Raw genomic sequence first — 27,673 nt, 5'->3', positions numbered from 1 at the left:
GGGCAACTTGACTTGCTGCTAGACGGATTGATACCAACATCTCTGCAGTACACATGAAGCGGAAAAACAAATGAAATATTGCCCCCCTTAGAAAAGACGAGTGATTGAGAGACTGAGCACTGCATGATTGTACCTAGTACTGCAAGCATTGAAACTGTGTGCGAGGTGCTGTTTGCGTTCAACGCCAAGGTTGACTCCACCAGCCTTGGGATGATTTGCATGTTTCTTGGTCACGTGAATTGACGACATCTCCAAGGCCTGCCTGCCCACCACCCTATATCCACCAACCGTCCGAGAGTTTGGCCCGTTGGCCCAGCGCCCCCGTTCCGATGGAGGGATTTTCCAACTAACGACACTGCGCAAGGAGGCAGACGACATACCTATGCGCTCTAAGCTGAGCACAAGACTTTGTATATACCCTGCTGGTGGGTACTAGGTAGAGTGCTGGCTGGCAATCAGCGATCAATCATCAGCGACATCCTGGGGTACGAGATTGGGGCAACAGGATCTTTGATCGGTCAAGAGAGTAGCACAAAGCAAGAGTAGAGTACTGGTTGCGCCAGAATGCGAGCATGAGCTGTCAAGGGTTGATGGCTGTCCCCTGAACCGTGGTTGTGTAGAGCTGAAGCCAATAGAGTAGCAACCAGTGATGGGTAGATAATTATAGCGAACGAGCACAAAGACATTGAATGGTACTCCTAGCCCAGACGGGAGGTGTAACGACCCGTTCCGAAGAAAAGTCTCATGTGCCAAGTTGGTAGTGGGAGCATGCGTGTGTGTGTGTGGTGCACTTTGGTGGTTTTTCCGCGGTCCAAAGTCGGCTCGTATTATTTCGGTTGGGCGTCATTTTAGTACGAACCGATTGCGGAACAACGTTTGACTCCCCCCACTGATTTATCAGCGCAAGCGAACAGCTTTTGACTTGCTGTAGACTTACTTCACTTGTCCCACACCTCATCCTTCGCGTCACACACACCTAGGCCACTGCATACCTCGTCGTTGTCCAAAGATTGACATTATTATACAAACTCCTTTCTCAAAAGAAACATAGCCTGTAGCAAGAATTCCACCGGATTGGAAATAAGCAGCACATCGATCCACCTCCACCAACCATGTCTATCCTCACAAATGGCCACAAGTCCGAGTCGGAGCGGAGAGCTCACACGCAAGAAAAGCATCTTCCAGGCGGCTGGGTGGTGCTCAAGTTCGGTGGCACCAGTGTGGGCAAATTCGCGGAGAACATAGCGGACATTGTCAAGTACGTGCTGACCGATCTTTCCCAACATTTTTGCTGGGTTCGAATGAAGTGACGCATGGGTGCTAACAGTTCACTAGGGCTGGCAACCAGGACAGTCGTGCTGCTATCGTGTGCTCTGCCCGCAGCAACAACACCAAGCTCGAGGGCACCACCAATCGACTCCTCCGCTGTGCTCGCGCTGCTGAGAAACCTGGCCACCGCGGCTACGACGACATTGTCGAGGCGATCCGTACCGACCATATCCAGGCTGGGAGGGATACGTTGAAGAGTCCAGACGTGCTTGCTGGCTTTGTCGAAGATGTTAACATGGAGTGCGAGAGCCTCACCAAGATCTTGGAGTCGGCGCAGCACCTGGAAGAAGTGACGACCCGTGTTGAGGACAAGATTATTAGCAAGGGAGAAAAGTTGAGCTGTCGCTACATGGCCGCCCTGCTCAACGACCGCGGCACCCCAGCGCAATTCGTCGATCTTTGCGACGTCATCAAGTTCAATGCGCCGACCAAGGGCCTGAACGAGAAGTTTTACAAAGATCTGGCTGAGACGCTGGCTAATGAGGTGCAAGCATGTGGCGACAAGGTTCCTGTCATTACTGGCTTCTTTGGCAACGTGCCCGGGGGCATCTTGGAGTCCATTGGGCGTGGATACACGGATCTTTGCGCTGCTCTGGTCGCGGTAGGAGTCAGGGCGAAGGAGCTTCAAGTCTGGAAAGAGGTGGATGGCATCTTTACCGCTGATCCTCGCAAGGTGCCCACGGCCGCCTTACTGCCCAGCGTGACACCCTCCGAAGCGGCTGAGTTGACCTTCTACGGTTCTGAAGTCATCCACCCCTTCACCATGGAGCAAGTGATTCGCGCCCGCATCCCTATTCGCATCAAGAACGTCATGAACCCACGAAACGCTGGAACTGTCATCTTCCCCGATAATATCAAAGATATCAACGGTCATGCGCCCCTCAAAGATGCGGGTCTTTTCCGCACCCGCTCCTCCAGCCTGCTCGCCAACGCTCAGCGTCCCAAGCGTCCCACGGCTGTGACCATCAAGCACAACATTGTTGTACTCAATGTGCACAGCAACAAGCGCACTCGTGCTCACGGCTTCCTCATGAATATTTTTAGCATCTTGGATCGCTGGCACCTCTCTGTGGACCTGATTTCTTCCTCTGAGGTCCATGTCTCCATGGCTCTGCATTCAGAGTCTGCGCTCTTGAGCGGTGGTGGCGAAGACGAGTACAAGATTCAAGACCAGGATCTCCAAGGCGCAGTCAATGATCTTGGACAGCTGGGTGCTATTGACATTGTGCCCGACATGGCGATTGTGAGCCTAGTAGGCAAGCAATTGAAGAACATGATTGGCATTTCTGGCAAGTTTTTTAGCGTGCTGGGCACCAACAACATCAATATCGAGATGATCTCCCAAGGTAAGTTATAATTCTTTTGATAAATATAAATCGAGTACTAACATGACAATAGGCGCAAGCGAGATCAACATCTCCTGCGTGATTGAGGAGCGCGAAGCTGATCGCGCTCTCAACGTTGTACATACGAATCTTTTCACATTTCTGGATTAGCGAATGCATTTGCATCGATATAGTGGCACTGATGCCACTTTAGACTAAAGAGAAGGATACCACGGTAGTTCAAAATTTATAGATTTATTTCACCTATTCATACGTTCGTGTGTTTTTCATTCTTGTGCTGTCTTTTCCCAAGTTCTAGTCGGACGGACTGTCAGTCGCCTCGAGCGTTTGCTTGTCGTCCCAAGTCAACGCTGGAGCCTCCGCACTCATCAAAGCTAGCAACCGTCTCAATCCCTCCAATCTACCTTCATACTTAGAGCTTTTCTGCTTTCTCGGCAACTACCGCGTGCATTATGGGTCGCCATACGCCTGCCCGCAGCTTTGAACACCCTGCGCATGAGAAAATTAGTCGAATGTTGTCTCGCGTCAACACGCCCACCCCAAGCAGCGTGAATCAGAAACCGCACATCAGCGGCGCGCTCAAGTTTGTCGACGGTGAGGCAGATCGCGCGCAAGCTCTCGCAGCTGCAGAAGTCTGGAAACAACGGTTCGGGGAAGAAGCAAAGTGGAAGAATGCAGTGGGAAGAATACAACGTTTTGCCAAAGAAGACCATCTGAGAGAACATCACGTCATCGAGCGGCGCCAAATACCTTCAGCTCACGAGCCGTGGCTTACTGTTCGCACTGAGACTGGGCTTGGAGAGGAGCCTAGCGATGGAATCATCCTGGATAGTTTCCCCAGCGAGAGCCCTACACTGCGCGTGGTGGGCGACCTGGTGACATCAGTCATAAAAGGCAAAGAGAGATTACTCGAACCAAACATATCACTACCTGTTTCTCCGGCCCCTGCCTCACCTTTTTCTCCAGGCGGTTTCTGGGAGTCCCTCACACCGACTGACTCCTCCGGCTTCGCCACACCCATCACTACTGTCCCACGCACCGCTGTCTCGGGCTCCCTCGCCCCGCCAGCAGACCGGGACGCGAAGACCGCTTACGAAAAGGTGAAGCGCGACATTGAAGACATCGCACGAGACGTCTGCGCCAGCCGCCTCAGCATCCACAAGCTCTTCGAGGGCCCCAACCAAATCCGTCTCAAAGACAGCATGGTACGCACAAAAGACCGGGTCCAAGCCGCCGAAATCGTCGTTGAATTACGCCAACTCACCACGCTGGAGGATGTGCTGGTCAGTGAAATTCCTGCTAAATTGGACGTCCTGGCTGACGAAGAAGCCGCCATGGTGCGTCTGAACTGCATCCCCACGGCCGAGATCTTACAGCAGAATGTGGATCAGTGGCTGCAAATTGACGAGGAAACATTGGAGTTTAAAACTTTGCTGGATGTACAGCGCGACTTACTCTTCGGCGAATTGAAGACCAAAAGAAAGTCACTCCTTGCACTCAGCGCACCCGCGTATGAACTCGTCTGGGCGACATGCATCTTCACATATAGACAGGCAAAGCTGGAAAGCTGTGGCGATGGCAGCAGTACAGGCAGTGACGAGCAATTTGCCTACGACTACGGGAATTTCATGCGGATGTTGGGTGGCAATGTCAGACAGCCAGGCAGTCTAATGGCGCAGATACCGTGGACCACACAACGTCGACCTCGAACACACAGCGCGAGTCCATCTACTGGTCTTTCTACGCCTCCTTCGCGGGCGGGGGGTATCCAATCTGTCCCTTGTGACGGCGACGGTAACCGTAACCGCAACCGCAACCGCACACACGAGAATGAAACCAATGGCCTCACACTCACACCCACCCCCAACCCGCCCATCCTCCTCCGCCGCACAAACGCAAACTCCCCATCCACAACAACATCGACCCGTCGTCCGCGCCGCAAATTGCACATCTCAACGAGTAACCTGTCAAACACTACTTTCGCCTCGTACGAGGTATCAAATACTGCCAGCGTACCTAATCCACCACCCAGCCTATCCATCCCCCCTTCCATCCCCGCCACCAACCCCTTCCCCCAAACCCGCAGCACAAGACGCCAGGAACCCAGTCTCGGCGCCCTCGAAGACGGGGCCGAGACTCTGCGTGTCATGGAGTGTGCGTATGAATCCGGTACCGGCGACGGGCGAACTGGGACTGAGGGTACGGGTACGGGTACTGGTGACCGTGGCAGTGGTTGCTTGGGTAGAGAGAGTCGGATGCGTGGCCAGAGTTCGCCGCTTTCGAGCTCGAGTTCGCGGTATAGTAGGGATGAGGCGGGGGTTGTGGTTGGGGTTGGGGTTGGGGGTGAAGAGACGCAGGGCCGAGTTGGGGATGCATCTGCGGTTGGGGACATTGCGCATGTTGAGTCGTTGCAAAGTGAGAATCTTGGACATGGACGTGCACGCCCGGATTCACACACACGTATACACACACCCACACCATCACAAACTACCCACTCAAGCAGCACTCACACTCACACAAACACAAACACACACACCCGTCAAAACAACTCCAGCCCAGACTCCACTCCCCATCCCCATCCTCAAACTCCAAACACATCCTGGGCCCAGGATCTCGCCGAGATGCAGGGCCGAGAGGCGGTGCGGCGGGCTGGAGGGTTAGAGTAAAGGGGTTAGGGGGTTTGAGGGGGATAGACGGGTATGAGTTGGGCATGGATATTACGGAGCAAAGGCTTGGGAATTGCATTTGAATTCGGACCTGGAGCTTGGAGTCTGAGTGCGAAAGGGCGGCTAGGAGGGTAGGAGGATAGTCTATACCTGGATGGATGGATGAATTGGCAGGCGACAACGTTTGCAATAACCTACCCGAGATGAAGAGAAGATTGGGATTGGATTAGATGGGGATATACAGAATGTCCTGTCATATCACGTAGACATGTAGCGCTGCCTAGTCTAAACTTGCTCTGTTCTGCTTCCTTTTGCAAGCCCCTCTTCCCACTTCCCATATCCACTTACCCAAGTCCACTCCAGACCGAGTCCAGTCCAGGTTACCATACCACCCACCTACCCTTCAACAGCTAAAACATTATAAGTATCCCCTTAATCCTCAATCCAACCCGCCCAAAAGCTCACACTTTGTTCGCGTTCAAACGAGCAAAGAAAAATAAGTGGAGATGGTCTAATAAAGAATAATCCTGGATTGAAGAATCCTGAAATGTATTTAATACGTCGACGTTCGTCTCGGATCACTGCCCGCACACAGTGCACCACACCACACCGTGCCGCGTCTGGCTCCCCATGAATGTTGCGCTGCGTAAACGACTGAAAAAAAAGGACAACATGCGACGCGAGCCTGCCCGTGCCAAAACAGAAGGTTCTGCGAAAAAAGAAAGAAAGGGTATGTATACGTATCCACGACTCATCGCTCTCATCGCTCATTGTATCCTCACCCCCATCGCCCCAAGACAATGTGAGACTCTTACCGTACCTTCCATTAGCTAACACGGCAAACGTCACAATATCGCAATGAATCCCTAGACAATCACACCCTCGACATTAGCACCTTGACACAATATAAAACGTAAAGCAGAAGTAGAGAAACTGGACGAGAAAAAGAAAACAGAGTCTGCGTTCTACATGACCACGCACTTCTCTCGCTCTGCAGTCGGATTTCCATTCATCGCCGCGCCTGCACTCGGCCTTACCCCCGGTCGGTTCGGAATCTGATTGATGAGCGGTTGGGGCATGCGTCCAGAGGGCCGTCGCCCACCGCCACTCGACTGCAGTGGCGGTAGTCCCGCGCTATTACTTTGATACGCACTACCCTGCGGCACAAGTGGTGCTTGGGCGCTTGCAGGATGACCAGGCGGGGGATTATATCGTGGTGTGTGAGATGCTTCTTCGTACGTCGGAGGCGGTGCTGCTTCTCCGGCAGGACGATGTGTGACATTGTTGCGGCGAGGAGGGATGACCGGTGCCTGGTCGCCGCGGCTGGGCCTGGGTGAGGATGGGGCTGTATTTGCGCGTTGGCGTTGTTCCGCTTCGCGGCGTTCGCGGTCCTCTTCCTCTTCCTGGAGTTGTAGGGCTAGGGCGAGGTCGTGATCTTCCTGTTCGGCTCTGCTGAGTCCTTCAGGTGAAGTGATTTCGCTATTTTCCTGGTTGGGACGTTGGGTCGGCACAGTGGTCCAGCCTTGACTGTCGTTTGTGTCGCTGTTCTGGGATTGCTGTTGAACTCCGGCAGACCCGCTATTGTCCACGGAGCGAAAATCGCCCGAGAAGAGTTGGCTGCCTTGACCATTGACATCAACCAGCGATTCCCATACAATCTCGTCGTGCGAAGAGTAGCCTTGGTCAGTGACTAGAGTGACGAGTTGATCAGTGCGGGGATCTTTGAGCAGTGTCGAGAAATGATCGTTTCTGAACAGGATGGCGACTTGGCCAGGTTGTAGATTCTCCCGGATGACTTTCAAGCCATGATCGGTAAGCTGTGTGGGCCATCGGTTGAGGAATTCCTTGATTGCGTGGATATCGGTAAACATTTGCTGTTCCTCTTCGCTGAGCGCTTCGCCTGATTGGAGCTTCGCATCAAGCTCCTCTTCTTGGAACTGCACGTATTGCGAAGTCTCATATGATTTAGCAACTCGATCGAACGCGGCATATGCCTCGGTGCCTGCTTCCGGCAGCCAGCCGTGCATTAGTGGAATGTCGAATGTGCGATACAGCTTCATATCTTCAGTGTCCTCAAAGCCACCCGCTTTGTTGGTTAACATTGTAGAATGGCTAACATCTTGTGAATCCGGAACGAATAGGGGATTGACGTTGAGACCAGTGTGTAGAGCAAGGAGAAACTTGTACAGCTCACTGACGTCTGGTAATGTTTGTGCAGCATTCCCTCGCCGCCCTGACATGAGTTCGTCGAAAACAGCATCGAGTAATAAACCCAGACTGACGGTTTCACGTGTCCGCAGCGTCTCAATCAGCGCAGTCTCGATCCCGGGCGGCGTTGAAAGCACGAGCGCATTGACTAGAGCGAGCAACGGACACGGTCCATTCAGGTTCTGTGTGAGGATTGGTGATGTACGAAGACCTTGCTTGTTGTAGTCGTGCCAACGTATGTGCTTGATCTGGTAGTGCTCTTTCTTCTGTCTGTTCATCATTGTGTTGGGCGATTCGGGTCCTAGTGCAATCGAAGAATTAGCTCCGGTATCGATTGGTCGTGGGGGCATCGTAGGTGGGAATTCCTCATGTGATCTCCTGGGGGGCAACGCTGGTGGTCGTTCCTCCGCGGGCAAGAGCGCTGCCTGCGGTACCATTGCGGGAGGTTGTGTGTTAACATGTGGTGATGCGGTTTGCTGTGGTAGAGCTCCTTGGGAAGTGGGGACCACATTTTGATCATGAGCGGTATTCGATTCAGTTCGGGCTTGTGACTGTTCCATTCTGGTCCCATCCTGCTGTTCTGACCATGTAGTCTGACCTGGCTGGTGCGATCCATCATCAGGTAGGTCAAAGACGCTTGAAGGGGGTATGGACGAGGAGACTTCTGTGTCAGCCGCCCAAGGGTTGGCATTGAAGGAGTCTTTGAATGGGGTAGACTGAGGTGTGGCCGAGTCGACTGCAATTAGCGGCGGCTGCTCAGGTGACTTGGAGCTTTGCGCCGGTGGTACGTGACTGTTGACATGAAGATTTTGCATAGCCTGGGTGGGTATGACGGGCGTCTGGTATGCTGGCAGCTCTACCGGGGTCGCGCTCTTGTGACTGCTGTGGTCCTGCGGGTGTCCCCATATAGCCTCGCTGCTCTCGCCACCCCAGTTGCTCTGGCCTGTCGTCTGTATCTTGAGGTAGGGATTATTCGTTTGTAGGGGTATGGAGCCGTTGGACTGCTCTGAGACGGTACTTCTGGCGCCATAGGATGCAGCCGTTGTGCCCGTGGGCATGGGCGAGATGTTTTCCGTGGATCGTTTGATCGGTATTCCCGCAGGCGGTCCTACCCTCAAAGCATCCGGCAGGCTATTCTTGTCGATAGGCGTGGGTGATGGCGCTTTCCCCCCGGCGGGCTTCAAGGCATCTGGCACGTCGCGTGGGTTCACTGTTTCGAAGTCGTCTTCGTCTGATGACCGGTCCCATTCATCGTCACTCAAATCCGAGTCGACGTCTTGTGCTCGTGGCGGCAGAAGATCTGCATCCTCTGGTGTTTTGAGATGGAATGCTGGCGATGTGTTTACATGTGGCGCGTGGGGGGCATTTGGGGGAGGTGTCAAGGGAAGCGCGGGGAGATGGTCTTCGGAAGGGGTGGTAGGGTAGGGAGGCTGCGCTTTGGAGAGAGGGGCGGGAACGAGGCTATCTTGGTCCTCGGGTTTCCTTAGCACCATTATGTATTATGTGGGGTGGCAGTTGGCTGTAGGTTCTTGGTGGGGGTCGGGGTGTTGGCCGTGGTGGTGGTGAGATAATGGGCAAACAAGCTTCCAGCACTTGGCAGCGTTGTGCCTTGAGTACAGTGGTGAGTGAAGGCTTGGCTAAGAATTATATGTTGCAGGAGACGAGGGGACGATGATTCCATTCAACCAGAGTGGGTGAGGGGGTGAGTGGCAGAGTATGCTGTAGTCAAGTCAGGAAGGAAAGAAGAAAGGAAGAGTGGTGGTTGTCTATTCACTGGCATACGCGGCGCTGACGGGTAAGATGGAAGTCGCGAGCAAGTGACTGGAAGGCGATGACGACGCTGGGGCTGGGAAAGGGCAAGTACTAGAGTAGTAGGGCAGGGGCAGGTGTGGCTGTGCACAGAACAAGTGGCGTCGGTGGGTGGCGGGAACAAGTGGCGCCCCGCGCCTTGTGGGGAAGCGAAGTCTGGTCGAAGCTCGGGAATTTTTCATGCGACGCGACAACACTAAACACTGCCACTCTACTCCGTAGACACTGGGGGAAATAACATTACCAACTACTCTCCTCTCCCCTACTCTACATGCTACATGTGACTCAATCGACTTGACTGCAGGTGTCGCACGTACTTGGCCTTGGCCTTTAGGCTTTGTCGCAACTGACTTCAGGCCATTGGCTTCGACGTGCAAGCGCACTGTAAAGTAGTGTACAGTAGCAGCAGTCGCAATCGCAGTCGCAATCGCAGTCACAGCTGCACATGGCTCGGTAAACTCATCAAAGGCAATCAATCACTATGCACTCGTACATTCGCCCCAACACGCACGTTGCGCTGCGCCTTCCCTCAGGTCTGCTCAAGGTCATCGAAATCACCCCGAATACGTACGTTGCTTAGTCGGAGTGAGCCCTCCATGTCCTGTCCAGTCCCCGGTGATTGCAATTACACAACGTCTAATTTATGATACAGCACAATCAATCTTGGAAAGTTCGGCACCTTCAACTCGAGCCTCTTGCTCGGACGACCGTACTACTACACCTACGAGCTGCTCGACAAAGACGACGGCAAATCCAAGACCGAATTACGCATCGTACCCGCCGCCGAACTGCACGCCGAAGCCCTCGGTGACGACTATGTACCGACCACAGAACCAACCGAAGACACTGCGGAGCGCGGCCCAGGCTTCGACATTGTTGGCGAAGATGGACAGGTGCTTATGAGGAACAATCGGCTGACGGTCGATGACGCCTCGCGACAGGCCCTATCAATGGCCGAGATTGAAGAGCTCAAGAAAGCCGGTGCGGGATCTGGCAAGGAGATTATTGCAAAGATCATGGCCTCGCACAACGCCCTCGACGAGAAGACGACCTTTTCCCTGGCCAAGTACACGCTTCGCAAGTCGAAAAAATACATGAAGCGATTCACGGCCCTGCCACTAGACATTGGCATCTTGATCGAGTACGTCCTGGAGAAGGAGTCCCACAAGATCATGGAGTTGAGAGAAGACTTGCTGGGACTAATCTGCAGTTGGGCAAATATTCACTCGGGCGAGTCAAGTAGGGTACTGAAAGCAGAAGACGGCGTCAGTCAAATAGGAGGAGGAAGGTGGTTGGTAGTCGATGACACAGGTGGTCTGCTCACAGCAGCACTGGCAGAGAAGATGGGCATATTGTATCCAGATGAGGAGAATGACGACTCGGAGAGCGACGAAGATGGCCCGCCAGCCGAGATAAATCAAAACGGCAAATCAGATACACCTGCAGTTTCCACACCGACCGAAGCAGACACCATCATGCCCGACGCCGATGCTCCTACAACAACTCTCCCCTCAGATCCGCCCACCCGCACCCGCAAGCCCGTCCGCCCCCACATCCCCCAAATGTCCGCAAAAACAAACACGCTCACCGTCCTCCACCCCAACAACCAACCCAATCTCTCCTATCTTAAATACTTCGGCTACGACTATGGCGCACCCGCTGTCTCCCACCCCCTCTACAAACACCTCAAATCACTCTCCTGGCTCTCCCTCCTCCACCCGGAAGACGACCCCACCTACGACGAACCCGAGCTCCTCCCGGACGACGTCATCGCAACAATGAAATCCAGCAAACGCGGCACCTACTACAAGAAGCGGCGCCGCTGGGAGCGTGTTAAGAGCGTCGTCGACGAAACACGACAAGGGGGTTTCGACGGCCTCGTCGTAGCAACCACCTTGGATGTCAAAGGCGTGCTTAAAGAATTAGTCCCCTTGGTCCGCGGCGGCGGCAAAATAGTAGTCTATAATCCCTATGTTGAACCCCTCGTCCAACTCTGCGACTACTACTCCAAGGATCGTCGCACCGCCTTCCTCGCTCGCGAATTCGGACTGCAGGCCTCGTCGGTATCACACAAGGCGCCGCAAAACGGTAACGGCGATAGAAAACGCACGAGAGACCTGCGTGCCGCCGACGCCGACGAACACAGCGAGGAAACCGAGCCAGATGACGACGAAGACTTCCCACTCAATCCAACACTCCTCCTCGCACCGACACTGCAAACCGCCCGTGCTCGCCACTGGCAAGTCCTCCCCTCCCGCACGCATCCCCTCATGACGAGTAGAGGTGGCGCAGAGGGCTATGTGTTTAGTGCTACGCGTGTTTTGCCTGTGGAAGGGCGGGTCGAGGCACGGGGTCAGCATGGGAAGAAGAAGAGGAAGGTGGATGTTGAGGCTGAGGGGGATGCTGGGATGTAACAAAAATGTGTTTTTGGGGCTCAGGTGCACCAGGAAAGAGGGAGCTGTGGGTATTGGCAAGGCGAGGACGCGGGATGGCTGTGGACGTATGGTGTGGAATGATATTTGACCACCAACTACATTTTGAACATTAAACCTACAATACCAACGCCTTTACAACATCTCCCTAGCAAACTTCACTCATACGGGTAGTAGATACAACATTGTTGGCACCCACCCAAATAAGGCCAAGGTTAAACGTTTCCTAGTCTTTGAATCAGACATCGGACATAGGTACCTAGCTCGCAAGAGACCAGCGCCGATAGGTCCGTATCACAGCCCCTGCTCCTGCGTCACCGCGCCAGTATGTCATCGATGAGGGCTTCTGGTGCCGCAACCCCGCTTCCAAGGCAGACGCCATCGAGGTGTGCAACAGAAGGCGGGGAAACCATTGAATATTAGACAAATTTCTTCTTCTGCACTTGACGAAGCAGGGAAGCCTGGAAAAGGGCTTATCCTAGTTTGACATGGGATGTAGATTTCTGTTCTAGGAAAGTTGTTCATGAACAGAGGCGGCGATGCGCCATTGGCATGCCATTGATATATTTGAATTTGTGCATGAATTGCACGCTGCGCAAGTCATTGACGAGACTACACAAAGTGTAGTAAGATGACGGAATGCAATTATTCGGTCCAGTAGAGCTGGAACTGTGTAATAGTAATAATAGGCAAAGCGCATAAATACGAATATATTAAAATCAAACTGATGGTGTTGATTCCCAGAATCAATTTATTCAATTGGAATAAATATAAGATTGAGGCAAAAATATGCATCTGTTGTCAAGCACCAGTGGTTTAGGGGTAAAATCTGAGCTTCCCATGTGGAAATTGCTCAGGCCACGGGTTCGAGTCCCGTCTGGTGCATCTCCAGATGAAATGCCCTCTTATTTTGTTTTTTGAGTTTTTTTGTTGTTGCGGGGTTTTTTTTTGAAGGCTGTTGTCTAGTTGTTAGAATGAAGACTCATGTTGACTTGGAATTCCAACCTTTTCTTTTGCTTCCCTGAGCTCACAATTTTGACCGTGTTGGTGGCGTTTTGTTACTGAAATATTCCTAAGACAAATGCAGATATTGCTGGAGAAAACTACCTAAGAGTCGTAAGCCGCAAGGTACACACTGTGGGGTAAAGTTGTCGGCACCGTGCGTCATCGCATCTCTAACGTCAACCTGCTGGCGTCGAACTCCGCGCAATCAAACACCACCCTGACCAGCAGCATATCTCCACAGTCCTCCCGCCATGGCGAATAAGATAGAAAAGACGCTGCAGCGACAACGGGAAAAGTAATACCTCCCTCTCAAACCGTCCACACCAAAGCTAATCCCTCTCTAGAATCGCAGAAGGTCAATACTACGAAGCCCACCAACAACTCCGCGTCGTCGCCTCGCGCTACACGAAAGCCCAAGACTGGTCTAACGCAACTGCTATTCTCTACGAAGGCGCGCAATCCCTCCTGCAAGCCGGCCAAGGTGGTTCTGGCGGCGACCTCTGCGTATTCCTTCTCGATGTCTACAGCAAGGGCGAGATCAAACCGGATGCGAGTAGCAAGGGAAAGCTCTTGAGTCTGCTACGCGCATTCCCCAAGGATGAGCCGACCAAGAAGAAATTTGTCGGGGAAATGATAGCATGGAGTAGCAAGTTTGGAGAGTTTCCGGCCGGCGACCCAGAACTACATCATGTGGCTGGCACTCTGTTTGCAGAAGGCAAGTTTTTTGTTCCACATACCCGTCCACTACACAACGGATACTAATTCAAATGACTTGAGTAGACCTCGAACCTTACGACGCAGAACGCCACCTCCTCCTCGGCACCCAAGACTCTCCCGACACCCTCTCCTCATTAGAGTACGCCTGGTACGAAGCCGACGACTCACACACCGCACCCCTCTACTGCGCCCGCGGCGTCCTCCCTTACCTACTCACCGGCAACCTACGTGCCGCAAACAAATTCTTCCTCCTCTTCACCTCCCAACTCGCCAAGAAGCCCAATCTCAACACGCAAAACGTATCCACAAATTTCACCGAACTGCGCGTGTATCCTTCCCTACCGCTGCTGAATTTCTTGGGCCTTTTGCTGTTGAGTGTGGAGAGGGGCGATCCCAGTCTGTATAGGCAGTTGAAGAGCCATTATGTGCAGAATCTCAAGGATGTGAATTGGAACGAGGCGTTGGATCAGATTGGCGAAGTGTACTTTGGCATCAGGATACCCAAGCAGGGGAACCCCATGTTCGATATGCTGGGCAGCATGTTTGGTGGTGGTATGGGTGGAGGTGCTGGTGCTAGTACTGGTGCTGGTGGAGCAAAGAAGAGCATAGGTGGGCGGGCACCTCCTGCTTCAGGGCTGGATTGAATGGCATCATAGGGCAGAGATGCGACGGTTGAACCAAACATAGCGTGTATATGAGGGCAAGATACCCGTGTACAAATCATACGCATACATCGCAAAATTCTGCTCGTTATATTTTTATTCAGTTTACTTGATGATGTTTCTATCTGCGCAGTGCAATCTCATCATTCCTAACCTTTTTCATCTAGCCTTGCAAGCATCTCAGAGCTTCTACTCCAAGTCTACGCAGGGACAGTCTTCTCCCTGAAGCGCACACCATACTGCTCCTCCAGCGTCTTCATCAACGGTCTGCAAATCTCCGGGCTCATGGGAGCCAGGATACCCTTCTCGCTCAGAGTGCCGTCAAGAACCTGCTGAACAGCAATGGCGCAGGGAACACCGACCAGCTTAGCCATGGCAGAGTAGCCCTTGGGGTCACCGTACTCGGCAAGCGTAGATGTGCGAATCACCCTGCTGCCATCCTTGTTCTCAATCTCAAACTTGTGCTGCAGCATGAGGAAGTCACGCTCGCCCTCCTCGTATTGCATCTTCTTCTCCAAAGTTGCGCAGAGGGTATCGAGCGGGTTGCCACGGGGGATAATCTCCTCATCGGAAATGAGGCCGATCCATCGCAGACCGGTGATGATGCGGTCCTTTTCCTCGGTGCTGGAGAATTTGGTGCGTGAGCTGATGGCCCAGATAATGTCCTCGTCCTTGCTGCTGGTAGCACCAATGATCTTGGCAGTCGCATCCCTCCATGAGCTCTTGGTGCCTTCCTTGAGGAAGTCCTTGGGTTCCTCCGACAAGAAGCCAATGTCTACAAGGGCCTTGATGTACTCGGGGAATCCCTGGTAGCGAAGAGTACCACGGATGATAGTCTGTGCCTCAGGGATGTTGTAGCGCTCCTTGTATGGCGTAGAGTCGCGGTTGGGGTATGCGACAAAGGCGTAACCAGGGTAAATGAAGTATGGCTTGGCCTCAGCCATCAGTTCGGGGCCTTCGACCTCCTTGATCTTGCCATCCTCATAGTACTTGGCCTGATTCCTCAGGGCCAAAAGCACTCCACGGGAACTCCACGAGAACTTGTACCCAAGGGGGTTGTCTGAGTTTTCGGGGGCTGGGAGACCACCACAGAAGGACTTGAACGACAAGATCTTGCCACCGGCCTTGTGTACCTCGTCGATCGTGAGAACGGCGGAGAGATGGTCGACACCAGGGTCAACGCCGATCTCGTTCATGACCGTGATACCAGCTGCCTTGGCCTCAGCATCGAGCTCCATCATCGCAGGCGACACGTATGAGGTTGTGACGACGTTCTTCTTCTTGCGGATCGCAGATTTGATGACTGTCGCGTGGTATGTGTAGGGGATCAAACTGATAACGACATCGACTTTGGCGACCTCCGCGTCGAGAGCATCAGCGTTGTTGACATCGAGCTACTATATTTAGCATTTTTCACTTCAAATCCATCGTCCAAGCAAACTTACGCTGATGGTCGATGTGTTGGGAATGCCCTTGGCAAGCGCCTTTGCCTTCTCAAGCGTCCTGCATGCGACTGTGACTTTGACACCGGACTTTGCAAGAACTTCTACGGTTGGCCGTGTACTGTTTTAATTAGCTTGGGAAGGGGGATAGTGCTACTAATGACATACACGAAGCCAGCACCAAGTAGAAGAGCAGACCTGCAAGCTTGTTAGTCCACACTGTTCTGAGGTTCGACATTGAATACACTTACTTTCCGCTGTATGGGCCCGTAGTGGCACCACTGACGCTGTCCATGACGTTTTGGAATGTATCTGTATTGTAAGCGAACATTCAGTTCTTTAATTGATGAGTTACATACTGGTTAGAGCCTCCATTTTATGTATTCTGTGACTGGTTGTAATGCTTGGAAAAAAGTTGTCGAGACTATATCTTCTGTCGTCGAGTCCGATTCGGAATACTCAGATTTTGGCGGGGTTACTCCGTCATCGCTCCGCCACCTTCTCGGAGAGGAAAGTGGGGCGAGGGTTGGAACAGTCTTCGGGCCGTCAGGTACGCCGGGGCTAGTGCTCAAAGCAGATTAGAACGTGCATGCCCGACGTGCCAGGTACCGCGTTTCAAGATCACGTTGGTCAACAGCAACTACATTCACATTGCACTGTGAGATTAACACTATACTCAATAAGTTTGTGTAAAACCCTGAGAGACAAATTTAATCCTCAACTACTCATTTTGTTGTTGTTGTGAACGGCCAGCTCGTCAGGCATCAGCGTCAACATGCCTTCAGCCATAGATCCCGAAGATGACCTATGGGTAGCTATCAAACAAGTATTCACTTATATTACATATTGAAGTGATATGTGCGTTCTAACGAGTTCTAGATCTCACAGTCTTCCATAGGTTCGGACTACATCGACCAACTCATACCGATTATGAAAGATGCACGCTACTCGAATCAACTTCAATATACATTCGATCGCTATGCCAATGACCGGGAATCTGAAATTGAGCGCATATGTAATGCGAACCACCAAGATTTCGTCAGCTCTGTGGACGCTATGCTTAGGATCCGGGACCAGACCGTACAAATGAGCGGTGAAATCCTGCAACTCAGCGAAGCCATCCAAGAGAGCATCGAGAAGCTTGCCGAGCAGAAGAAAGCATTAGTCGACTCACGCGGTGTGCGTCAAAATATTGATGAGGCAACGAAGGCGCTGAACGCTTGTCTCAATGTTTTGCGCATCGCCAATCAGGTCCAGGACATGCTGAGGGAGAAGAACTACTACGCAGCGCTTCGGGCGCTGGACGAGCTGCAGACAATCCACTTGAAGGAGATCAAGCGTTTCAAAATCGCAAATCTCATCGAGAAATCTATTCCACAGACGCAAGAGCAGATTCGAGAGGCAGTGAAGAATGACCTGAGTACGTGGCTGTATCGCATTCGAGAATCGGCCCAATTCCTGGGTGAGGTGTCTTTCTACTACACCGATGTGCGTAGAACGCGAAATCAGGAGCGCGCCGAGACCGACCCACGTTTCGCGAAGTTCAAGCTGAACTCCGCAATAGAGCTCGTGGCAGATGAAACAGATGAGTTCGACGTGCTGAATAACGAAGAAGCTGGAAATGAGACCGATTTCTCGCCACTGTTCGAAGCGATGCACATCAATGAGACGCTTGGCAAGAGCGACCAATTCAAGGCCGAGTATGCGGCGGATCGAAGAACACAGAAAGATTTGATTATTCCCAACAAGCTAGATCTCCTCGACGAGGAATGTGGAGATCTAAGTAGTTTGCTGGAAAGTATTGCAGGCTTTGCGATCATTGAGAAAGCTACTGTGTCGAAGACAGCTGGCTTGCGATCACCAGCTGATGTATGTGGCGCCTTCTGAATCATTTGGGGCAATACTAACATGGACGTAGGTGGACGACCTCTGGGACTCAATGTGCCAGAGTGCGATCAAACTCATCACAGGTCAACTCCACACAGTCGACAATGACGAACTGCTATTGAAAATTAAGGGTCGGATAGCTCTCTTCATGTTGACAATGGAGGTGTGTAACACTTGAGTGATTGTGGTCACATGCACTAACAGCTAATTAGAAATGGGGATACTCCGTCTCAGCCATGAATGATCTTCTTCTTACACTCTTCTCCAAGTATTCCGAGTTGCTCAAACAGCGCTTCAGCGAAGACTTCCTCGAGATTGTCCAGACAGATGACTACATGCCCATGCCCATCAACAGCTACGAAGAGTATGATAAGGTCGTCTCCGTCAGCTGGTACTCACCCGAGAAGCCACGTGACGAGCTCACCTTCCCATGTGTGCTTCCCTTCTCCCAAATGTATCCGCTCTGCTGCATCGACATTCGCAACTTCCTCAACCAGATCTACTTATTCTCCGATGACTACTTTCAAAAGTCCACCATCATCGACGAAACACTACGCACGGCTCTCGACGATCTCCTCTGCGAGCAAGTCTGCCAATCGCTCATAGATCGCCTATCATCCCAATATCCCGGTCAGATCGTCCAAATCTTAACAAACCTCGAACACTTCGAGACGGCCTGTGTTGAGCTACAAGATCTTCTCTTCGAAGCACGATCCTCGCCCTCAGCAACCGGCCCCATTGTCCTTGCCGCAACCGACAAATTTGCAAAAGCAAAGCAGCAAGCCTCCAACCGCGTCTTCGAGCTCGTAAACAGCAAGATCGACGACCTCATCGAGACAGCAGAGTACGATTGGATGGCCACCAAGCCGGAACAGGAACCCAGCACGTACATGCTCGAACTCACCCGCTATCTGAGTAACATCATGTCTTCGGTCCTCCTCGCGCTTCCTACCGAGATTAAAGAATTCATCTACTTCGACGCCCTTTCCCACGCCTCAAGCGCGATTCTTGATCTCCCGCTCTCAGAACACGTCAAGCGCATTACGCCCGCTGCAGTCGCCACACTGGCAAACGACACGCGCTTCCTGAGCGACTTTGTCGAGTCGCTGAACAATCCGATTTTGATGGAGAACTTGGATGAATTGACGCAGACGGTCGCGCTCATGGGTAGCGAGAATAGCGAAGAGTTTTTTGATATTGCGCAGCGGAATCGCAAGTATGGCAAGGTGGATCAGCTCAAGGGTGCAATTTTGTTGGAGAAGGTGCAGGAGGGTGCGCAGGTGGCGGCGCAGAGTCCTACGAAGCCAGCTGCGAGTGAGAGATTCGGCACCCTGGGTAGTCGATTTGGTATACGGTAAATGCTGTTGTAAACTATCGCGGCAATACCGTTGGTCTTTAGCATAGTCAGGTGCATCTTGGAGATTTCCGTAGTTCGTAGTCATCATAATTCATCGCCCTATGTCTACTATAGTAGGGTCAAAATCGTATCAAAACTTCTATCTTACACCATCCACTACCTACGCTGTCCACTCTACGCTTCGACCTCTTCTTCTTCTTCTTCCTCTTCTTCCTCCTCCTTCCTCGCAACAACAACACCCTCATCCCACTCGTCCTCTCCATCCAAAACCCCGCCAAACTCCTCCGCCAAAGCCAATTCGTCATTCGCAGTCAAAACGCCCTGGACATCGCGAGAAGCAATTTCCTCATAAACAGCAGTGATACCGCAAATACGACACACGCGCGCAACACTGGCCATCATAACCAAGCCCAACATGGCAAACGGGCCCACGGCAACAAGCTGGCTAAACCGGCTGCATCGAACAAGTCAGCACCTCTGCCCGATTTGGCTTTCCACGAAAAACCATGGAAATTGGGGGGAGAGAGTTCAAAGGAGAAAACTTACTAGTACCACATGTGTATGCACTTGTTATCCCAGTATCTCAGACGCTCCTCTAGTTTCTCTGTGCGCTCGCTCTTCTTGCCGTCGAGGTCGGCGAGTAGGAGGCCGATTTGCTTGCGGAAGGCGTGTAAGCTCTTCCACCAGTGTGAGCGGCGGTGTTGGTTGCGATTGCGGATGAAGAGTTTGTTGAGGAGATCGTGGATGTCTTGGAGCATGGCTTTGTCGTGGGCGGGTGCGGCGAGGAGTGTGGTAGCGGTGATGAGGGGGGTTGCGGAGGGCATTTTGAAGTGGTGGGGGAGGGAAGTGGAGGGGAGTGCTTGGACGGCCATTTGGGATGAGAGAATTTGGTGGGATTTTATGAAGGGGTTGGGGTGGGTGGGATTGGGGGTGTAGCGACTGTGAGGGTACGGTTTGTGAGTGTGTGGTCGGGGGGATTCTGGGCAAATGTAGACGGGCAATGTGATGGGCCGTCGGATGCGCGTTGGCGGTGGTTAGAGTGTAGGCTGTAGGTTGCCGGCGCGGAAGACGAAGCGATCTATCTGCGTGTTGGAGAGATGAGTCTCGTGATGTTTAAACAAGTGCCGAAAGTAGATAAGGTGCCGTTAAAGTGCTGGAGATCCCAAGTCTGGATCCGGTGGATTGGAAGTGATTTGGGTAGAGGAAAATATACGAGTTGGGGTGGAAATTTTCAACCTCGACGCGACAAAATAGAGAATTCTCAGCCCGGCTCGCAGAGATGAAAGTGAAGAAGATTGACGTTGCTGTGGGGGGTGACGTGGAGTGTTGGTAAATCGACCAAGTCCGTTTGTTCGAGGGACTGGTTGGGACAACGGCTCGGCGTTGCTGACCGTGAGGCACAGACAAAGTGGCTCGCCGATGAAAAACAGGTCAAGTGATGAGATGCATCCAAGGTGCCAGCGCAAAGTCAATCTAGCGACAGCACACGTGCTGTGTCGTTGACGAGGCCTCAAGTGAAAGAGTCCGGGATAGAGGGGGGGTTCTTGATGATCGTTCCATCTAACTTTATGATGCCCATCAACACTGAAACACGAGATTGATTATTTTTTGAAGCGGTGTGGTCTTGCAGAAACACGAGGGTTTTCGTGAGACTCTCCTATTTCTCGCAGGTACAGCAACCGTACTTGTTTGATATTTTGGGGGTGCCTGGAGTAAGATGCATGCAGTCTTTGTGCAACCTGTGCAGCCGCAATGGGGGGGCTGTGCGAAGTGCTTCTAGCGAAATCGTGATGTTTTTGACGAGCGGCTGATCTCTTTCGGGGTCGTACAGCCTCAAGGCGAGCACGAGGCTCCAGAAAATGAAGAATGTAACTATACACTGGTCTTGATCAGATATTTTCTTCAAAGACCCGTCGCGTGTTGTCGAGTTGAGACTAGTGGCGGTCCACTGGTGAGCCTTGTTGCCATTCCGGAAGAAGTGCCCGGTGATTTCTGAAGGGCTCACGCCGTCTGAATTACGCCGAGTAAGTCCTCTCAACTCTTGATGCGTGGGATTCCAGCCATGAAGAGTCTGTCGACTCTCAAACTTCTCTCGAGTCCGAATCACTCGAAATAAACGCGTGGCGGTAGCCTCTCGGAACCCCTGCATGCATTCGGTGTCTACGGCACAACGACCACCGACGTGTCCGCCTCCCTTCCCTCCCCTCCCCGCCCCCCACCATCATCACCAACACCATCACTACTACCAGTAGAGTAGCATCACCAGCATTGTTACCGCGTATGTGAACCGACACACTCGTCATCCTTTGCTAGCAAGCGAAGATGTACGCCAGGCGAGATGAGCGCAGTACGCACGGAGCAGGCAGGCTTTGTGCACGATCTCCAATTCACACGGCTGGTCCAAGGACAGTTCTCCTTAGAGAACCTTGACCTCCATATTTCTGCGGGCGCCCTGCGCAGTCGACGAGGAAGCTGAAAGAAGTATCGACGTCTTCTCCAGCTCTGTACACAGCTGCAACAAGCCGCAATTCCATGCAGGTTGGCTGATCAGACAGATTTGACGTACCGCGGAGCTGTCAAGCCCCGCCGAATGAAAGTAAGGCCTTTCCCCACGGATCATTAAACCGGAGAGATACGGCTGCCTTGGGATGCCTCACCGACCTCTCAAGAATAGCAATGGAAGGCGCTGGGTGGCGTCTTCGTCGCAAGCTCGAGGCGGGGATAGAGCCAGCAACTGGCCGAACAACGCATCACAAACCCCCCTCATTCCGTCCAACATCATCGGTGCCTTCATCGAATACAGTCTATCTCCTGCTTTCACAGGCGACAAGGCCCCTCCAATGCACCATGACAGGCCGTGACCGAGAGGCTGGAACATTGATGGGCGGACATGTGCAGACACGGATGCACAGCGACCACCCCCGCTCATCGCAACCGACCCCAGGAATCTTTCCAATGCGGAAGCAATATACGCAGGCGACACGGCAGGATGAGCATGGCAAGTCACCTGCATTCAAGCCCAGCACACCCGAGCAAGCAGATACTCTTCGCCAGCATGGCACTGATTGGCGAGCTCCTCTGCTGACTGCGTCTTGCGTGTCACGTCCTTCCAGCATAAGACGCCTGCTGCATGAGACACGCCAGCTCAAGCAAGAACGAGCTCACCAGCTTCTGCGCAAAGCGTCAGACGCTTTAGGGAACGTTGTGCTTAGGGTAAGGGTCGTCTAGTGACATCTTGAGTACGACCTCGACCTTGAGCCACCTCGCAATCAGCTTGTTCGGCCGACAAAGCATGCCAATCTACTACCCAAGTAATGGGTCCTTCTACCAAGGGGACGCCTTGGCGATCATACCATCCTCTTTGGATAGGCCGTTGAAATGATGCTGTAACATGATCGTATCATACCCATTCATTCCAGTATTGATACAGCCATCATGATGAGGCGACATCAAATTCGATTGCTCATCTGGTCATGCACATTCGACGAAGGCGACGACACTCTCGCTGGCAGAGACTGCAAGACAATATCCTGTTCAAACGAGTCGTGTGGAACGTACTCAAATATTCCAGGTCACCACGATCAGACAAAGTATGCACTCGTCCCAGATCGGACAGAGAATGGGTCGCTTCCAATACTTGCCTGTCCATATCCATGCAAGTCAGTCGGAACTGTGCTTCCTGAGACGGCTGAGGGACTTTGTGTTGTTTCACGCTAAGTGCGGGCTGTTCCCTAGACTTCCAACATCAGACGGGCCCGTCAGGAGAAAGGACTTACTCCCCATTTGGACGCCATTAATTCACGCCATGGAATCCCTGGATTATCTTGGGTAAACGACGCGTATCCCAAGTATCCGACCAGGGTGCAACACTTTTATTCTAATCCTTCTCTTTTTTCTTTTTCGCACTCCAGCCCCTTCTCCTTTTTTCTCCTTATTGTCCTTCTCTTCCGTATTTCTTCCCGTCGCTCCCTTTTCTCCATTAACTGTCAACTCTGCTTGCTCGTTCTCAGTAACCAAGCAATATTCCAGGTCGGATGGCAAAATTCCAGGGACCGGGTTTCGCATCCGGAATATAAGTGGCCAACCGTCACGGAGTAAAGCAAACGCTGTGCGATAGTGCATGCCAGTTACCGAGATGCGATTGACATGCCACACTCTGGATGACCACTTCGAGCTTTTGCCCATGAGTGCCAGGTAGGGACGCTGATGGTCGACTTTCTCAGAGAAGACTAGAAGCTGTTGCCCTTGATAGTATTTTCATGGGTCCCTCCCACATGCATCTGGCAGAACGTTTTATTGTCCTTTACCCCATTGCTGAGCGAATAGCGTGTGGCTACGAATGGAGTAGCCTGGAATACGTACAATTGCCTTTCACATGCCATTGCGTAACCATGGGCCCTTGGAGGCTCACGCCTGCCAAACTCAAACGACCCCGGCTTACGTGCGCTACTTGTCTCATCGCGTCGTAGAGTAGCAGCGACTGGGAGCTTATTCCTCAAGCATGGATACCGGCTTGCCAGAGCGTACTAAGTAAATGCAGTATGGAATCTGAAAGCTTGCGTCCGCATGCTCTCACCCGTTTTCTGCTCAATCGTACGATACGAGCACTCTATGTTAAACGACGGTGCAGCTTCGCGACACGCAGCCCTGGTATCAGTATATCATAGACACGCTCAGACATGTTATCTCCATGCGGTCGACCGGACGAAGGGTGTGGTGGCGCCTCCCATTGCTACCTCGCGGAGATGGCAGGCGCCCCGATGGGCTGCGTCGAGGAAGGCTATGTACAGTTACGCTTTGACTGTACTCTAGTCGTTGCGATCGTATGCGGCTATCTACCGTTCTGTGTCGTCCTTCATATCTGCGATATTGTCAGTCGGATGGTGGAGACGAGGGTGCAAGCAGCGTGGGGACAAAGCAAGCACAGTCTATAGCTTGCTGCTTGCTTGTCTGTCCAGCCCACTTGCCTGCTCGCAGCGCCACTGCGGCTGCAGAGGAATGGCAACAGGCAAATTTTCATATGCTCAAGCTCCAGCACAAGTAAATCCCAGTGGTACTGTTCGCAGTAGAGCTCGCCGACGGCGGCTGCGAAGCTGCGTGGATCTGGCTGACCCTGGCCACTCTGCACCGTCTCACCCAATGGGCTGCAGTGTACATGTCCCTCTGTTCCTGCACAGCAGACAGACTCACTTCTTCTCTGAACAAGCAAGCCTTGAAGCCCCGAGACGTAGTCGCCCCATTGCCACCAAAGACACGCGCGAAGCCCGCACCGCCGGTGCTATTTCTGTTGTGCTCAACATTGTCAGCAAGAAGTCTCCCTCATGCCCATGGTCGTAGAAACCCATGACACCACGCATCCCCAAGTCGCCTCGCAAGAAAAATGTGCCGTTCCGTCTGGCTGCCATACCTCGTCGTTCGGTGGTGCCGCTGCGTCGTCGAACCCCCAGGGTAGACTTTACAACTAGCATTCGTACCGCCACGGCCCGTGCGCAGTTACTCCTCTGCAAGCTGCAATTGTAGCAGGCGCTGCGGCGATGTGGGGTGAGCTTGCAGTGCAAGTTTTTATCATGCAGTGTATATATTCTTCCTCTCTACAGGGAAAGAAATACGCGGCGCAGTTTTATGCGGCGACGTGGACTCTTATCCCGTTCTTGGGCGTTTTGCTCCCGATCAAGGGGCACCGGGGCATGTGGGCATCACATGATAACATTGATGTCACGGCGTGATGGAAAGCACAGGCGAGAGGACAGGTGCAAGCAGACGATCTAATACGCTCAATCGGATATCATGCAGTATCTCAGGAAATCCCCGCCTGTGTAGACCGCATCCTCGCCTTCACGACTAGTGATACCGCATCGCATGAATTTGAGCTTGAGCTCGAGCAGTGGGATAATCTGCTTGTTTTGTGGTCTAAGCTATGCTATGCTACGCGCCTCCTGCGTACCGGATGCTCGTGTTTTGGGGGGATGAGGATAAAATCGAGACAAGTCAAGACAAGACAAATACCTTTGCACACCATCATCCCAGAGTCTGAGCAATACGGGATATCTCGTATTCACAGTCTGCCGTCTGGCTGCCATGTATACGCGACGCACGTGCTTGGGTGGCGCCGGCATCATAAATGTCCAAGGCGCATGTAGCACTTGGACTACTGTGTGTATATACATGTGTGTTTGTGGCCGTGATATGCTTGTGAAGTGCGAGTGTGGGCGTGGAGGCAAAGAATTACTAGTACGAATACGACGACGACTGAGAGTTTTGATGATTGGATTAGAAGGGGTGATGTTTTTGCTAAGAGAAAGAGTCAGGGTGAGGGGGGGGATCAAGACTAGTGTTGTTGTGATTGAGGGCGTGGATTGAGAACACCATCCACCATCAAGAACAACATCAAGAACAACATCAAGAACAACATCACAAGCAAGAAAGCCAGAGGTTTGAGCAAAGCCCTTTCATTGGTATATCATGTGCCTTTGCATAGAGGAGTAGCTACAGTGAGCACTCAGTCAATCCGCCACGAGGTCGGAGACAATCATCAATCCTGAATACAGCCATGTACATTTCATGCTGCTGATACCCATACCGGACAGTTCCTGCACAAACACCTTGATCGGTCAAGCATGTGTATACAGATCGAGAACAAACAAAGACAGACCCATATGGCTAGAGACATGGTTCAAACAAGGTGCCAGTTCGCGGATAATGTACCAGAGAGTAGTCGTGTTGCCAACCTAGATGAAGGGGTTGGAGGGACCGCCGACAGGACCGCCGACGACACCATGAGCTTGGGGAACGACTGGGTCGCCCAGGGCGAAGTACTGGTTGACATGGGTCAGGGGAATGTACTCAAACGGGATGCGACCAAGTTGACCTTGACCGGCAGTGTAGGAGTACCAAGCCTCGATCTCGCGCTTCTTGGACTCTGGCAGGTGGTTGAAGGGCATCGGCAAGAGGCGCTGGCGAGCAAAGTCGGCGGCAGTCTGGATCATGTCACGAGGAGTGCCACGGTCGTAGGTGCTGGTGCGAGTACGATGCTCCGTGACGTCCGAGGTTCCATGAGGAGGGTACAGGCCGATACTACGGGCGCTGTCCATGGAGCGCTGTAGCTTAGACAGGTTGTCGGGACGAGGGAACGCCTGCTCAGTGCCAGAGTTACGGAGTGCGCCCATGATATCAGCCTCGGCGTAGGTGCAGAACAGACGCGGACGGCAGAATGGAGTCTCCTGCATGACCGAAGAGTTGCGGAACTTGCCTACAAGCGCCTCACGACCCTGAATGGTTGCGTAGGAGATCTCGGCGGCCTTGGCTGAGTGGAAGGAAGTCCAGCCGTGGCCTTCGATCTTGTCGACAAGAGCAATCATGCCGCGAACATCGGAGAAGTTGATGAAGGCGTAGCCAACATTGCATCCGGTCTTGAAGTCGATACGAAGGTACATGAAGTCGTAGGTGCCAAAGCAGTTCTCATCGAGAATCGCCTTGAGAGACATCTATGCACATGATTAGCTTTCATACTCGAAAGGGAGGAAGTGGCAACATACCCAGTCCAACTTGTTCGGGATGTTCCTGAGCATGATTGTAGTACGAACATCGCCACCGTCAAGGATGCGCTCACGACGGACACGGTTGTGCTGGTCATGAGGATGACGGAAGGGGTGGGCGACGCGGCGCGGCTCTTGCTGATCAGAAGTGGCAGGGCGATAACCGAGAAGGCGACCCTGGTTGTCCATGGGACGCCTAGCCTGGGGTGCGTTGAGTCCAAGTCCGCCGACCCAAGGAGCAACATCGACGGTGAACCACTGGAAAGTCTTCTGCGAGGGGTCAGTATCTTGGAGATGAAGAGAAGAAACTAGAAGACTTACATCATCGCTCATGCCCCAGACAGGATCGAGGCGCAGAGACTGAACGGCACGCTGAGCGGCATCAAGGGACATGAATTCCAGACGGAACTCAAGACGCAACTGGGCATGGTCGGAGCCAACGTGGACGCAGTTGCGAAGGGTACCGAAGATGCCGGCGGTAAGCCCGACAGCTGTCATCATGGCGTCGAGATCCTCGTTGCTGAAACTGAAGTTGGCCTGGTCGGGCTTGGGCTCGATCTTGATAGTAACCTTGACCTGACCCTCATTGTCATCAACCAGCGCGGTGTCCTGGCCCTTGGCATTGGCATAGTCGTAGTTGGTAATGTGGTCGACAACGAAATCATGCTGCTCAAGGATCTCGCGGGCCTCAATGGCATCCTGAAGGTCATCGAAGCGCAGATGAACTCCACGGTTGAAGTACGCGACACTGGTAGCGAAGCAAGCGTACTGGTTAAGAGTTAGCAAGCTCAAATGGGTCGGGATTGACATTACTTACAAGCTTCATCTGATGCTGGACCGTGAACAGCTCGATCTCAAGGTCAGAGCCGGCCGGAGTACCATCTGGCAGACGCGAGATGAAGAGGTAGCGAGACACAAAGTGAGAGCTGTCCTCGGAGATCTCAGAGACGAATCGACCTGGCATGTAGTAACCTGGAAGCGGAAGAATGGCCTTCTGCTTCTCGGTCGCACCATTGCCACGATGAAGCGACTGCTCGGTGGCGATGACCGTGACCTGGCTGTTGTTGCGGCCATGATGACCTGGACCAACATTGCGAGCCATGTCAGGCGAGTACAGAGTAGCTTCCGTACCAGCAAAGGGGCTCGAGGAGGCACCCATGCCAGCCGAAGAGGATGGAGATTGGTGAGACATGATCAATAGATATTGAACAAGTCTAAGATGAATGGATGTTGGGCGACCAAAGAGTTGGATGATGGTCAATAGAGACAAGGGGATGT

The 27,673-nt window shown here is 52.7% G+C and overlaps 11 protein-coding genes across 11 annotated transcripts; 7 read left to right on the top strand and 4 right to left on the bottom strand.

The window, feature by feature from the left end:
• Positions 1-144: 144 nt before the first annotated feature.
• Positions 145-2,980, top strand: IAQ61_012020 (uncharacterized protein). Its single transcript, XM_003844569.2, has 3 exons — positions 145-1,258; positions 1,336-2,675; positions 2,728-2,980. Exons 1-3 carry the CDS (start codon positions 1,113-1,115, stop codon positions 2,823-2,825), a joined length of 1,584 nt encoding a protein of 527 aa, XP_003844617.1. The 5' UTR covers positions 145-1,112; the 3' UTR covers positions 2,826-2,980.
• A 147-nt stretch (positions 2,981-3,127) lies between these two features.
• IAQ61_012019 (uncharacterized protein) lies at positions 3,128-5,341 on the top strand (the record flags this gene model as incomplete). The annotated part of the gene is made up of 1 exon (XM_003844568.2): positions 3,128-5,341. The coding sequence occupies one exon, from the start codon at positions 3,128-3,130 to the stop codon at positions 5,339-5,341; it is 2,214 nt and encodes a 737-aa protein (XP_003844616.2).
• Positions 5,342-6,306: 965 nt separating this feature from the next.
• IAQ61_012018 (uncharacterized protein) lies at positions 6,307-9,042 on the bottom strand (the record flags this gene model as incomplete). Its single annotated transcript, XM_066099449.1, has 1 exon — positions 6,307-9,042. The coding sequence occupies one exon, from the start codon at positions 9,040-9,042 to the stop codon at positions 6,307-6,309; it is 2,736 nt and encodes a 911-aa protein (XP_065950968.1).
• Positions 9,043-9,573: 531 nt separating this feature from the next.
• IAQ61_012017 (uncharacterized protein) lies at positions 9,574-12,472 on the top strand. The gene is made up of 2 exons (XM_066099448.1): positions 9,574-9,925; positions 10,011-12,472. The coding sequence occupies exons 1-2, from the start codon at positions 9,840-9,842 to the stop codon at positions 11,770-11,772; spliced, it is 1,848 nt and encodes a 615-aa protein (XP_065950967.1). The 5' UTR covers positions 9,574-9,839; the 3' UTR covers positions 11,773-12,472.
• Positions 12,473-13,046: 574 nt separating this feature from the next.
• On the top strand, positions 13,047-14,156 carry IAQ61_012015 (uncharacterized protein; the record flags this gene model as incomplete). Its single annotated transcript, XM_066099447.1, has 3 exons — positions 13,047-13,090; positions 13,140-13,510; positions 13,576-14,156. The coding sequence occupies 3 exons, from the start codon at positions 13,047-13,049 to the stop codon at positions 14,154-14,156; spliced, it is 996 nt and encodes a 331-aa protein (XP_065950966.1).
• Positions 14,157-14,245: 89 nt separating this feature from the next.
• Positions 14,246-16,229, bottom strand: LYS3 (Saccharopine dehydrogenase [NADP(+), L-glutamate-forming]). The gene is made up of 5 exons (XM_003844562.2): positions 15,976-16,229; positions 15,868-15,928; positions 15,785-15,814; positions 15,620-15,737; positions 14,246-15,568 (listed from the first exon to the last, which is right to left on the bottom strand). The coding sequence occupies exons 1-5, from the start codon at positions 15,989-15,991 to the stop codon at positions 14,375-14,377; spliced, it is 1,419 nt and encodes a 472-aa protein (XP_003844610.2). The 5' UTR covers positions 15,992-16,229; the 3' UTR covers positions 14,246-14,374.
• A 29-nt stretch (positions 16,230-16,258) lies between these two features.
• Positions 16,259-18,861, top strand: IAQ61_012013 (uncharacterized protein; the record flags this gene model as incomplete). The annotated part of the gene is made up of 4 exons (XM_066099446.1): positions 16,259-16,442; positions 16,496-17,485; positions 17,535-17,666; positions 17,716-18,861. The coding sequence occupies exons 1-4, from the start codon at positions 16,392-16,394 to the stop codon at positions 18,859-18,861; spliced, it is 2,319 nt and encodes a 772-aa protein (XP_065950965.1). The 5' UTR covers positions 16,259-16,391.
• A 173-nt stretch (positions 18,862-19,034) lies between these two features.
• On the bottom strand, positions 19,035-19,684 carry IAQ61_012012 (uncharacterized protein; the record flags this gene model as incomplete). Its single annotated transcript, XM_066099445.1, has 2 exons — positions 19,035-19,314; positions 19,407-19,684. The coding sequence occupies 2 exons, from the start codon at positions 19,682-19,684 to the stop codon at positions 19,035-19,037; spliced, it is 558 nt and encodes a 185-aa protein (XP_065950964.1).
• A 1,732-nt stretch (positions 19,685-21,416) lies between these two features.
• Positions 21,417-22,577, top strand: IAQ61_012011 (uncharacterized protein; the record flags this gene model as incomplete). Its single annotated transcript, XM_066099444.1, has 3 exons — positions 21,417-22,073; positions 22,101-22,171; positions 22,280-22,577. Coding segments are annotated over 3 exons (1,026 nt in total), but the record flags the coding sequence as incomplete, so codon positions are not given.
• A 1,604-nt stretch (positions 22,578-24,181) lies between these two features.
• Positions 24,182-25,000, top strand: IAQ61_012010 (uncharacterized protein; the record flags this gene model as incomplete). Its single annotated transcript, XM_066099443.1, has 2 exons — positions 24,182-24,308; positions 24,621-25,000. 2 exons carry the CDS (start codon positions 24,182-24,184, stop codon positions 24,998-25,000), a joined length of 507 nt encoding a protein of 168 aa, XP_065950962.1.
• A 588-nt stretch (positions 25,001-25,588) lies between these two features.
• IAQ61_012009 (uncharacterized protein) lies at positions 25,589-27,587 on the bottom strand (the record flags this gene model as incomplete). The annotated part of the gene is made up of 3 exons (XM_066099442.1): positions 25,589-26,317; positions 26,396-27,120; positions 27,209-27,587. 3 exons carry the CDS (start codon positions 27,585-27,587, stop codon positions 25,589-25,591), a joined length of 1,833 nt encoding a protein of 610 aa, XP_065950961.1.
• Positions 27,588-27,673: the final 86 nt, after the last annotated feature.

Source organism: Plenodomus lingam (genome assembly GCF_022343315.1).
Source record: "Plenodomus lingam strain CAN1 chromosome Unknown scaffold_20, whole genome shotgun sequence".
Lineage (NCBI taxonomy): Eukaryota > Fungi > Ascomycota > Dothideomycetes > Pleosporales > Leptosphaeriaceae > Plenodomus > Plenodomus lingam.
This window is presented reverse-complemented; position numbering and strand designations above follow the sequence as displayed.